General features: G+C 47.1%; 1 protein-coding gene across 1 annotated transcript in view; it reads right to left on the bottom strand.

The window, feature by feature from the left end:
• Positions 1-8,484: 8,484 nt before the first annotated feature.
• LOC119442719 (protein regulator of cytokinesis 1-like) overlaps positions 8,485-13,710 on the bottom strand; it is a 60,407-nt gene continuing 55,181 nt past the window's right edge. The window contains exons 8-9 of the mRNA XM_037707701.2: positions 11,492-11,638; positions 8,485-8,547 (exon numbers count right to left, since the gene is read on the bottom strand). Of these exons, the coding sequence (XP_037563629.2) occupies positions 8,485-8,547; positions 11,492-11,638 (210 nt within the window). The remainder of the gene's footprint in view (positions 8,548-11,491; positions 11,639-13,710) is intronic.

Below are 13,710 nucleotides of genomic sequence, written 5' to 3' on the forward strand. Positions count from 1 at the left end.
AGAGTTAAATTTACCGTGTTAGCGTGGTTTACGTAATTTACGTAAAACATGGCGGTGGTCCTGGTCGCCCGCTTCGACCTAAATTTGGTGTAGTTTTTGTATAATTCACTTCGTTCGCAGCAAATGCCTGCGCAAACGGCTTTTGATTAGTCTCATGCCGCTTCGACGAGAGAGTGTTATGGCTAATCTTGAGGAATTTTCGAGATCGCTTCTCATTTCGAACGCGCCTAAGCCTAAGGAGAGAAATTTTCTCAGAGATGCGAGCGACACCTGTCGGTAAAGTCGGGCGACGACGGCGTATGGCCTCCGAGATGGAAACATTTCGGAGGCTATGGTAGACAGCTTGTACTGCATGTCTGTTTCGCTGTAGATCGGTGGACATGGGAAGTAAAAATACAACACGCTACTGGCTTCCATTGCGCTGCCTCTCGCACTTTCCGGATGCACACACACATAGACTTAGGTGCCCTATGTATGTGAAATTCAAAGCGTAATGGAATAGTGTCCCGCACGTAAACTAAGATACCACGCTATACTAAAACTCCCTCTCTGCAAAGTTCGTTTGTGTAACGGTAACGCTATTTTCCTTAACCCACTATTACGCTAACGTAATAAAGCTGTCTATTATTGAAGAGTTTTTGCCCATTCCTGTACATTTATCTCACCTAAACTACAATACGTAGTCTGAAAAAGTCTACTCACTGGCCTACACTTTACAATGCAAGAGCAGTGCTTCTTGAATTAGAAAACTATTTTTTTCTTGTGTGGGCGTCGCTTGCCTGATCTTTGCTGCCTTGCAAAGAAGCCTTCAGACATTACCAAGAAAAAGGCTAGTCATGCAAGAGAGAGAGAAAGAAAACATTTATTTGGATTATCGAGGTCGTTGCTCTTGCAATCGAGTGGGTGGTGTCCTCACTCCAGGACTCCACTGGCCATGGCTGCTCGATGAACTTGCTGGACGAGAGCTTCCTCGCCCCGCCAGGGTGTCGCCAGTCGTACCTCCCACCCTAAATTGACGTGCTGGGCGTCTAAGTGTTGAGGTTTTCCCCGCACCACCAAGAGATGTGAAAGAGTGTAGGGCGTGTGTCGCCGCACCAGGGGCAGATGCTGCAATATGTTTGTGGGTATATTTTGCTGTATCTGTGTAGGCTCGGAAGTCCGTTAGTCTGAATAAGTTTGAGAGCTACTGCCTCTTGAGTGCTGAGATTTTTGCGAGGCGGAGGATAAATCCTCCGGTTGCGCCCCTGGATCTCGAGGCCGTCGCAGTAATTCAATGGCAGGGGCACGAAGGTACAGGGTGGGGATTGATGAGGCAATTGGTTTTGGCCCGCTCGGTTGATTAGCGCTCGAGCTAAGGCCCCCGTTTGCCCTTTCATTCCCCTCCAGTCCCGCGTGGCCCGGCGTCCACGTGATTTGATGGGATTCTTTCAATCTCGGGCATAGAATCTGAGCCGCCAGCAGGGGTGTTCATCCGTTGGTAAAGTTACGACAGGCCTGTTGAGAGTCTGTAACATCAACTTCCCTGCTCACCCTGTCTTGTTGCTTTATTACTAGCGCCGCGGCTATCGACTTGAACATTGCATGAGCTTGTGCTTTAAATCGTTATTCTGCGAACCTTTTCAAATGGTGTTGTAAAACTGAAGTGGAAGCTACAGTGCTTAAAAAAACATTCTGTGCAGCATGTGTTTGAACATGGTTAGGTTAAACCATCAAAAGAACAGCAAATTCCACCATACTACATACTTGTACTCTGTTGTTCCACAGCTCAAGTGCCACTGAAGTGACCATCAGGACAATCCTGTCCACCTGCTCTAAAGAATAGTTTGCTGTCAACACGTTTAGCATCAAACATAACAGAGGTATAGTAGAAATAAGTTTGTTGCATAACAAAGGCCACACCACACACCAATGCAAGGAAGCAAAAATGGAAGATGGGAGGGCATGTGACCGCCTCATATGCAAAGACTGCACACATTTGTGATTTCTAACTCCCGGCCTGTTAAATCTCCATTGCAAGGATGACAAGACACTGGTGTTTCACAGGGAGAAGTCTGCATGACAAGAAACTGCACAACATAGAATGTGCTCTTAGTGCACAATGAAAAACATTCCGTGCAACAACATTAATTAACACGACATGATAGCAGGGGCCGTATTCTGTAACGCTTCGGTTTTAGAATTCGCTTTGCGAGCAGCGATTGGTCGCCGCCTAGGTGACCCCATTGCCCGGCGCGTGCTCGCATATTATGACGACGTCACGCACATGTCAATCATGCAGAAAACGAATTGGCGTCAGCTACGAAGCGAAGTGGCGCGAGATGCTTTGGTGCGATTCGAAGGCGCTGTGTGCGGTGTGCAGAGCCTGTGCATACTGTGTGCACGGGCGAGATCGGTGTTCCTAGAAAAATTATAGTGATTGTGATCCCTGTGGCGCCTGCTTTTAGCAAGCATCCGTGAGAGATGACGACGACCACGACATCGAAAAGACGTGTTTGAGATGGCAGATGAAGAATTCAAGAGGCAGGACCCTTCCTAATTTGCTATATTTTTCTTTGGTTTGCGACGCTCACTTCCAGGACAAAAAAAAGGAACAACCTGCGCGCCGATTGGCCTCTGCCCTTCCTCACGTTCCAATTACGCCCGCAGACTGCCCGAACGTGACGCCAACGCTGAACCTAATTCTTCAAAAACTGAAGCGTTACTGAATACGGGCCCAGGCTGCTGTTTTTGTCTCATATCCTGCTCCTTCCTTAAACACTCCCGCAATGAAACAAAAACAAACTGCCTGAACAGTATACAAGAGTTCATCCTGCTGTGTAGTAGACGTGGCAGTTTATATCATCTCCTTTACAGCATGTGGTGCACAGAGCTACTCAAGACCTCTGTAACTGCCAAGATGTGCTGGTGCCATCCATGAAACTAGCGGCAACACAAAACTCTTATTTTGTAAACACGCAAGAAGTGGGCCTCGGCTACAAAGAAACGGGCAACAGCGGCAGCTCTGTCATGTAGTTCCTATGTTGGCTTGGAGTTAAACATAACGTTTCCTGTCCGCTCAAGCAAAACTGTCGTTGAGGAGCTTCTCAGATTCTTTTATGTGTGTGTGCTTGCTGCCCGTCGCCGTTGGAGAGATAGTGCGGCCCATGTACCTGTAACAGACACACAAGCCGTCGCTTAGCAACAGTAACTTGATAATGAAGGATTCCTTACCCCTTGTATTGACACTTTCATTTGACACGTCCAAGTTACTTTGCCCTTTCTGAAGGCAGACCACTACATGCTTTAGATTGCATCTCCATGGATAATCCCTTTCTCTCTCTCTTTCTCATGCATGCAAACATGCGTGGAGCATAGAAGGAACAGAGAACAGCATGGGACAAAATGCGAGAATTCAAATTTATTCTAGGGGAATAGTGAAGAACCACGAAACTACACCCCAAGGTGTACTACTTGGTCAAAAGTTTGCAGTGGGAACGAGAGGTTATGACATTACTGTCCCTCGGAGAGGGATCCACTTCAACCTCTGTCACTCTCCTATTGATGGCTTCAACTAAACCCACCACATGTGAGCAGAGCACAGTGGTCATTGGCCCAGCCGAAAACAGCAACACAATATGCGAGCCAAGGCACAATTCAAAATACAGTGAAACCTTGTTACTACGAACATCGCACGAACTCTTAAGGAATCTCGTACTTACTGCTCATGTAGTTTCAATGTAAATATCATTCAGTACTACAAACTCCAGACAACTTATCAACTTATCAGATTAACGATCGTTAGCCTATTTCCACGTCATGTTAACAATGCCTCAGTACTACGAATTCATATTCGAAATCCAGGGATTCTTAGATTTCGGCCTACATTTCTCGGCAACCAAAGCGGTAGGCTAGCAGATGACATGGCACAGAAAGTGAATGCCATGCAACTTACTTCCGAGGAGGCATGGCTCATGGGCTCAGAAAATTTGAGACGGAGAGGAAGGAGAAAAAGGCGGGTGTGGGACTCGTTTTCTGTTGCGAAGGAGACACGCAATAGCTTTTGAGAGCGGGGAGGCACAGGGGTGCGGGGAGCAGTCAGGGGCAGGGGGTCCCACCATTGAGTTAATAGAGTAGAACCTCATTGATACGATCTCGTTACGTACGATTTCCCGGCGCCAACGTTCGCAATCGGGAGCACAAAAATTACCCAAGTGAGCTACGCTTATTCTGTGGCGGTTCAAACTTGCCAGGAACATCCAGCACCAACGTTCAGTACATCGCGAAAATGCGATCGTATGATATGTTTTCCGGCCGTTAGATCCCATGTAAACAAGAAAATGTGCACTGTTCTTAGATTTATGTGCACGTTAAAGAACCCGAGGTGGTCGAAATTTTCGGAGTCCCTCACTACAGCGTGCCTCATAATCAGATCGTTTTTTTGGCACGTAAAACCCCATAATTTAAAATTTGATTTCAAGGCGCGCGCGATCGAGAACACCAGCCACCCACCGCAGCAGCTTCACCACAATACTCTCCCACCCGTCCCACGTGAAAACACCGGCGCGCACTCAGTTTCTTATTCCGGTACCAGCAAATCTACTCGCGGGTCGTCGCATGCCGCATTCACAGCTATCGCCACAAACCCTATTGCGATAAGCATCTTCACTTATCTGTTTTACAGCACGTGGAGTGTAGTGCTGTCAGAAGTGTACTGCACGCTTTTAGTAGGCGATAATTCAAGCGTGTCGCCATTCCCGGCTGCACAATATGAGTGCCACTTTCGCTCCTGCGGCATTCGGCGTAGCCCACCCGCTCGATTTCGTTTAGGTTTCCCGTCGCCATCTTAACGCATATAAATAGGAAAATGACAAAACGTGCACCTCGTGCCGCCAACGCCCCAACAGCTCGAAGTGCGTTGGCGTCTCATGTCTCATGCAGGAATGATTCGCACAACGCTTTGCATTACGTTAGATGTCAATAACACTTGAGTCTGTCAAATGTTTTAGTTATTTCAGATCGTATGTTTTCCCGTTTAGTATGTTTTTCCTCAAACTTTTTTCTCAATACGTGTGAATAAGGTTGTATACTGTGTAATGAACTCAAAAGAAAAATCTCCTCATAGCACCCATGCATTGAAATTGGTAACTACAAGAGCACTGCTGTGTAATATGCTGTGAACTTTGCCAGCTCCTGAGACGTTTAGACTTGGTGATAATATTGAGATTGAACCTGACAATTTAGGGCAGCTTGTAGTATGGCTTGTAGCGTACACTGTGTGGAGCTGTGTGTGTAGTGAAGCCCATGCAGCTGGCAGCCATGCAACCGTAGATCATGTAAATATTTCCAACCATATGTGGTTTGCAGCAGTCATAGCTTCTCTGTTCGTGCTCCTAAGTGTCACACGATAGAGTTATTAGCTCAAAGTAAAGAGCATTTGCCGTGGTGGCGGTGTCTCAATTCACGAGGCCGAGATGTTTTAGGGGCACTTGCACCTCGAGTGCCTCGATCGGGCAGTCGCGAGGCAATTTTGCATGTATTCGCAGGGTTCTTTCACGCTCGGAAAAAACACTTTTATGTAGCATTATTGAGCAACACAAAGCTACATTGGGAGTATTTCATGTTGGTCTACTATTTTTCTCATTGACACTTATAATTAGGGCAGTATTTCTAGAGTTATTTAAATAATTATTATTACTTAATTAAAAAACAGTAAAGAAATTATTACTGGCAGCTACTCCACTGTACTGGAACCAATATGTGCTAGGTTTTCATCCAGTAACGCAATTGCTCTTTTTTTTAAGTCTTGGTGCCCGATAGTTTGGACACACTGTATATCGGGTGTTTCAGCGAACACTTTCAAAACTTTTTAAAGGTTGCTAGTGGCAGATAGCACAATTCTACTTCATAAGTTGGTCTACTAGTAGAGGCGGACATTGCTTGCACAAGAAATTGAATTGCATAATCGAATTACCCAAAATTTGCTAATAAAGTTTTGGACTAATTATCAATCAATAATGCACGCGCCTCGAGGGAGCAGAGCCGGCGAAAGGAAACACCTGCTGCCCCACTAGCAAGCAAGGTGTTGCGTGAGGGGAGAGGGCATCAACGCGATGCCACGTCACCCTCGCTCTTGGAAACCCATGTTATCCGTGGGTTCCTTGTCCACGCGAGCTCTCGCCTGCGTTCTAACTTCGCCTGCGTAATCGCTATAAGGAAACATCGCCTCGGTCATCGCAACAACATTGGCGGTAGTGAATTTTGAAGAAATGACCTTACACTCAGAAACCGAGTGTCTTAGCCATTGGGCTATACCAGGGCCTGCTAGATTGCAGGCCTGTGCACTCTGCTTCATGACATCATACTACTTGGACCGAAATTTTCATTGTCAAGTCCGGCGTGACGATAACAAAATCACCACGGCTTTCTCGGTAGCATCCCCATTAGAACGGGCATGTGGCAGTCGGGCAGAGTAGCATGACGTTGCAGATAGAAAGGCACTACTGGCTCTAGAAGGCGTTGGCCAAGCGACTCAATGCGCCCGCTTGCCTGCGAGGACTTCATAACTCGAAAGATTGCTCAGCGGCATTCAATTGGACATTAATGCTTTCGCAATAATGTGCTTAGGAGTCCACTCATAATAAGTGCTTTGGTGTCCTCGGATTTTTCTATGCCTACCCAACGGCTAAATCCGTCTGGCTGCCGTCAAGTAAGACGATCACTTTCAAGATAGGGCCCGCACGTCTTGCTTCGATGCGAACTAAGCGGCAAGAACACAGCGTGCACGAAGCTATGAGCACTTCCCACACTCCCTATCGCCGATCACTTTGAAGTTGAGGCCAGCGTGCTGCGTCATACGCAGCCGCCGCCGGAGTGTGGTTCATTACGGTTCATAATGGTTCGACGCGGATGGATAAGGCGCTAAAGAACGATAACAGCTTTAATAATCGGAATGTCTTCAGTGTAGCTGGCGCTGCCACCAGTAGTAGTTTGCTTGCGTCATCAATTCACCTTGCGCCTCCATCCGCAGCAGTTCGTGTCGCAGCAGCGCTGTTATTTATACTGGTAGGATCAAGTTTCATAACATTGATAATGACACCGGGCTGCGTGGAGATCAGCAAGTGGCACAATGCTTATGCATACTTAGACAACTTCCAGAAGAGTTTCTTGGTGTTTATTTTATGTACTGCTCTATAAATTACTCAGTAGCTGCAAGCGGCGCTATGTCTTGGGTTGTCGTTTCTCACGCCACCAAGAGACAGCCTGCCCAGAGACTTTGATGTCCCAAATATTGCTCCTACCTCCACCCAATGAAGGGGTCCTGAACCACCACTCGGGCTTGGTGAAAAAATGCAGTCCGCAGGTAGCATACGTTGCCATGAACATCTCTGCCAAATTTTTTTGTTGTGCGCAGCGCGTATAGAGCTCGCAAGCGGAGCGAGAAGTCACTTTTTTCTCAAACACCATCTTTTCAACAGGAGCCTGCTCCTCACTCATTTCGGGCACTATATTTCGTCATATAGCATATTCCCATACGTGGCTGCCATCGATCTGCAAGAAGAATGCTTGGGTCTATGCGTATCTTCGTATTGTTACTGTGCATTTTTACGGACGCAGTTTCATAAACAGGCTCAAGTAAATGAAAATCTGCTTTTGAATATCGATGAGAATTTCGTGCCTCCGGAAGTTCCTTACGCTGTCGGCCCCGGCCGCCCGCGCAAGGACGAAACTTTGGCCAGATGGCTAGTTATTGTCATAGCTGTTGGGTGTCGCTAATTTTGATTAGTTATGAGCATTCAACTAGCATGGAACCACGCGCAACTTCAGGTCTGACCGCACGCTTTCTCTCCAGCGCACGCTCACTCCTGACCGCTCCTGGTTGGTTGCCTTGGCAAACTTAGGCTTCGTATTGAGCTATTGACAGGGCTTCAAAATTCGCAAGTTGGCGGCGAATACTATCCATCGGTCAAGCTGGAATACTATCCATCGGTCAAGCACCGAAGACGAGTTTCTCTGGGAGGAGATTTCTGGACAAGGTATCGACTCTCTCCCTACATTGCGAGTGGCTAGGACTACTAAGGTGCGAGTCATCATCAAATAAAATGTTTTCACCAAATGCTTTCTGGCACTTCTTCTGACATCACCTTTCTTGTGTTTCATCTTTCATTCGCGCTGTAGTTTGTTTTTTTATGTAGCGTCATTAATTTCTCAGTTGGTCATTTTATGGCGATGATTGGCCAAATTAGCATGACAAATATACCTCCCAGGTTCCTTCAAGCGACACCGTTTACAAGCGAAGTTGTCAACTGTGCGAGCGGAACCTACCGAGCCAGGTGGTGCCCGAAAGCTGATCTACCTGTCGGACATGCTACTGCACGTTTGCCACCTCATCTTGGACGGAATGCTCGTGGTGGCCCTGCTCGCCCGAGTCGCTCCCATCGGCGACAGACCGGACGCTGTGGGGAGGCAGATGTCACGTGGGCCCGATGATCATGGGCCTCCTGAGCATCACCCACCAACAAGCCGTCCTCGCATGAGTGGGCCTTGCTTGACGTAGAAGAGAGAGTGAAGCTGAAAGGAAAGAGCGCGAGGAAAAAGGAGGAAACAGGGCAAGTGCCCGTCACGTGATGCACATTTCCTTCCTTGTCCGCTTGGTCTCGAGCTCTTTTTGTTGGCTTTGGAGAGGATGCACCAATTTCCCTGTACTGGAGACCCTCTACGTCATTGCAATATGGGCATCCAGCAGTCGGTGTTTTGCAAGGTGCACACAGGACACCGGGATTTCCCAAACTCTTCAACAACACAGTATTTGAGTATACATAATTACCACTTCACGGTTACGAAATGAGCTCATAAAATGAGCGCTTGTACATATTCCTCGCTTTGTGAGTGGTGTAGGCTGCACACAGGAGACCAGAGCAATTGCAGAAGAATGTCTTTACATCCGTAACCTCACATTACAATTCAGAAATGTAGAAAACCCTCTTTGTGCACCCACGTAATTCAAGTTCAGAATATTATCGTAGTCAGGGCTCTCGACCGTGAGCACCGCCTTACAAAAACTTAAAAAGAATGTACAGTGTCCGATTTTCTGGTTCTTGTGCGTCATAAACTGGTAAATTCTGGGAGATCTTAATGAATGCTCACTGATGTACCCTATAGGGTAATTCTCGCTCTGCTGAAAAAAGTTTGCAAAAAAAACTGTCAGCCCCTCCACTGGGGTGGAGATGGAAGACCAGTGAAGCTGTACTATGGTGGGAATTATGTATTTCCAATTATGACTATTAAGATGTGATGATGTAATTGGTTATTTTAACTATTAAAGAATGAGAAATATATATGATCCGGTGGTTTCCATTTACATAGTGACCACGGGGACCGTGGCCTTATGGTCGCTACGGTACACCGCCATACGCAGTACGGCAAAGTTGGTCACGTTCTTCATAAACATTTCACCAATGCAGCATGCGTTCGGTGCGAACGTGGGCAAAATGCCGCCGCCACCGTCAACAACATTTCTGAGCGTTGCTGGTGTTGCTGCATGTCCAAGTTTATGTACCTCCTCAGAATTTTGAGAATGACAGCCTATAAACAAATGTCACGAAACAGAACACCGGCAGCACATGCCTTTTATGTTAAATCTTCTCAGAGTGAAATATTAAAAGTGCGAAACAAAATCTGCTCGAGATAAGGAGAGTTTTTTTCTACAGGCGGACATGACCATCGGAGATTGAACCCTTAACAGCTTCACTGTAAAAAAAAGTTTTTCGGACTGCATTCTTTAAAACCTTAGTAAAAGCAATGGGGAAAACAGAGACATGCAGCAGCGAGAAGAGGAGGGAAAATGAATAGGCAATGTAAGAATGGCAGCACTGGATACTTGCACTTGTTGTATATGTAGCAGCACAGAAATGAATACGGCATATAATATGTGTCTTGCAGAATATTGCATATATATTTGCTACACTTTGCCCAAGCAAGCAATACATCTTATATTTCTTCTCGAGGATCACTAGCCAGCGAGTTGCAGCAGCCGGACATATTCCTCATGGGACAAGGTGTATTTGGCTTTGGGCAGAAGCTGTCGGGCGATACGCGGCACATGGCTTGGCCTTCCTGTTACTTAATCACAAAGTTCTATCGATGGCATTGCCAGAGTGGCAGTCGTAGACGAAAACATAAGGTTAATCAACGGGGCAACTATCAAAAGCAAGAACTCGACGATAGCAGAGGAGGTAGCTATTGCTCTAGCAGCGACCCATCGTGCCTAACAATCCATCCTAAAAGACTCCCAAACCACGTTCAGGAATTACATCAAGGCTAGAATCGTGCAATAAGCGCCTAAGATTCTCGAATACTCGAAGGCACAAGCCGACGTGAAGCATGTTATTTGGGTACCAGGGCATCAGTGCACAGTGGGGAATCAGTGTGCGCACACTGCTGCACCGCTTTCTGTCCCCAGGATCTCCCCTAACGCTCCAACACTCCAGTGTCGTGGCCATAACATACGCGGAACTCCTTCAGCATCACAGACTTGTGCGACGACTGCCCCCCCCCCCCCCCCCACACACCTCAGCAAAGGAATCTGAACAAGTCTCAAGAAATACAACTCGGGAAGTTACAGATGCTGTCTTATAGCAACCTGCACAAATGACACGCGATGGATCCAATATCCTTCAACAAGGAATGTAGGTTTTATGGGAAGAATTGGGCAGACCTTCACCACATGGTATGGACCTGCCAAGAGAATCGGACGTTAGATACCATAAATCAGTCAACTGAGGGGTGGGTGGCAACTCTGCCCAGCACAGACCTCGAGAGCAAACAATAGCTCATCGAGATAGAGAGCACGGGCATCAGCCTTCGTCGACAGAGTCCTGGACTAAGGGGTACCGACCGAGTCAACTCTCTTTTATTGCGATAGCAATTATATGGACAATCCAAGTGGATTTTTGCCGTCTTCGTCGCTGTGAGGTTCCACATAAAGTTCAAGGGCAAAATTATCGTCGCCACTTGCTGTATGCTGTATGTGCAAGGGACGCACACATACAGCACGCGAGGGACGCACGCTTTCACGGAGGGCAAAAGCACGGCCGTCGCGCGAAAGGCCGTGGGGGGATGGAAGCGAGGGAGGGGTACGCCTTTTCGCTCCGCAACCAACTGTGCATTTAGCGACCCAGCGCAAGGATCCGAATCATGCTCACTATGCTCTCTATATTGTGCATGCGTAAGAAAATAAAAAAATGCACATAGGGAGTTCTGTTCCTTAAAGATTCGCCTTCGTCTAGGTACTACTGAGGAGTTGTCGAAGTTTTTTGCTGCAAGTACAACTTTGGTATATCGAGGTTTGACTAATTTCAACTACCTGGAGCTCTTAACGCACACGCAAAGCTCGGCACATAAAAGTTGCCAAGTTGTCGCAAGTTACCCCGGTCATCGGAATGAAACTAACATTCTGCCAGATGATGCTGTGAAGAGAAATTTTGGTAAAGCAAAAGGCCATGGTTGACCTCACCCTTTCCAGCTGCTCTTGCTCCTTTTGTAAGCTGTAGGCTTCATTCTGTGCAGCGATATGGCCTAAGAATTTGTCTCCCCACCTGTTGAAGTCTTCCTGCTTGCTGCCACGATAGTTTTTTATGTGGGAGTGGATATCCTGCTCCAGCTGAGGAGAAAACATATCACAAGCTCAAATCACATAAACGGCGTGCAACAAATTGACGAAAAATGCAGCACAGCAGCATCAAAATGTTTTTGGAGCAATGCTGCAGCTTAAACTAAACTTAAAAATAGAAAAGGCACAAACGCTTTTGATTGTTAAGTGCGCCATAGCTCTTATCTATTGAAAAAGTAGTAGATTTGACTGCTATTATTATGAAACACGCCAAAAATCAGATTCCGAAGCTTTATCTCTAAAAACTCGAAACAATCAGAATGATAAATCAGTAGTAGGGGTGTGCGAAAGTAAATTTTGAGACCGAATCGAACACGAATCGTACCAGAAGCGAATCCAATTTCGAATAGTTTTTGAATAATGAACTTTCGTTCTCACCACCCATGTTTATGTCCTCGTATATTCACAAAATATCAAGTTTGTCATTACAGTGCATGTTATGAAATGTTTTTTAAAAGCACTAATAGAGCATTAGGAGCAAACAAGCAATTTATTTGAACAGTCCGGACTCGTCAGCGAGCTCGAATGATGACAGTTCAAATGAAAATGTCTTGCTCCCTGAGCAACATATAGCATCTTCCACTACGTACCTACTCTCCAAGTCTGCTTAGCCGCCGGTATGAAACATTTTGTAGAGTTGCCAGCTTGAAGAAATCGAAGCTTAAAAATATTTGCATTTATGAATAGCAACTACTCAATTCGAAGACCAAATATTCACACAAAGCTTGCAAGACTGCTGCTGAAGCTTAGTTTGCGTAATACTAGTGTATTCACATTATATTGCCACAACCTTGACACGACTGAAAGCCACTCGGTGCAATTCCATGCTAGGCATGTTGGGTTGCTCATCGAAGAAGACAATGACGAAGGTGCCAGAATAGCTCCATAAAAGATCTATAGTGTCGTTCGAAGTCTTTGTGGTTTTGTCTGTGACAAATTGGTGGACGTGCTGGGTACGCGTCTATGTACTCTGACCCCCAGGAACTGGAAGCGGACAACCTACGCAAAAGCCAATGGCTTCAATGACTGCCTCCGAAATACGGCCTTCAAGATCTTCCGAGGATGTCGACCGCAACCGCCTGCCTCCTTGTAGTGCCATCCGCACTACGTGACGACATCCTGCGGGCCTCTCACGAATAGCCATATTCGGGCCACCTGGGATTCGTACGGACGTTTACATGCATACGCCAAAAGTACTTCTGGCCTAACCTTCGCTGTGACGTAAAGCAATATGTGAAGACATGCCGCGACTGCCCCGAGACGCAAAACACCACCCGTGCATCGCGCTGGACTCCTCCATCCCGTTGATCCTCCACGGAACCCGTTTCAGCAAGTTGGCATAGATTTGCTTGGACCATTCCCCACGTCGAGGGCTGGTAACCGTTGGATTGCTGTTGCTACAGACTACCTTACACGTTAATTGAAACACGAGCTCTGCCCCGAGGCACTGCTAATGATATTGCGACCTTCTTTGTACATGGCATCGTACTCCGCCACGGTGCTCAGACAGTTGTTATAACCGACCGGGACACAGCATTTATAGCACAGCTCACAGAAGATATCATGCATCTCAGTGGTACAGTTCACCGCAAAGCCGCTGCTTACCATCCCCAGACCAATGGGCTTACAGAAAGGCTAAACAAAACGATCGCTGATATGATTTCCATGTATGTTGAAGTCGACCACAAAAACTCGGACGATGTTTTCCGATGTGTTACGTTTGCGTATACCGTAAAATTCCGAGCATGCGCCCCCACCCGTGCAAGAGCCCCGCCCCCTAACTTCACTGCTGATTTCAAATTTCCGCGCCGTTCCGGGAAAGCGCCCCCCCCCCCTCCCGCTCTGCACTGGTCTCCCACATCCAGTCTACGAAAATAATGGCAAATTTAGCAAATCGCACCGGTGCGCATCGGGGCGCCCCAGTGAGCCATTTCATCGAATCATGGTCGTACCCGGGCGCCCCATTGGGCACACGAGTGCATCGGGGCGAACTGCGGCTGGCGGTCCGTAGGACCGCCGGCCGACGGCGAGATCTGCCTCTCGCACGGCACGGAGGAGTTCCC

Source organism: Dermacentor silvarum, chromosome 1, assembly GCF_013339745.2.
Source record: "Dermacentor silvarum isolate Dsil-2018 chromosome 1, BIME_Dsil_1.4, whole genome shotgun sequence".
Taxonomy (NCBI): Eukaryota; Metazoa; Arthropoda; class Arachnida; order Ixodida; family Ixodidae; genus Dermacentor; species Dermacentor silvarum.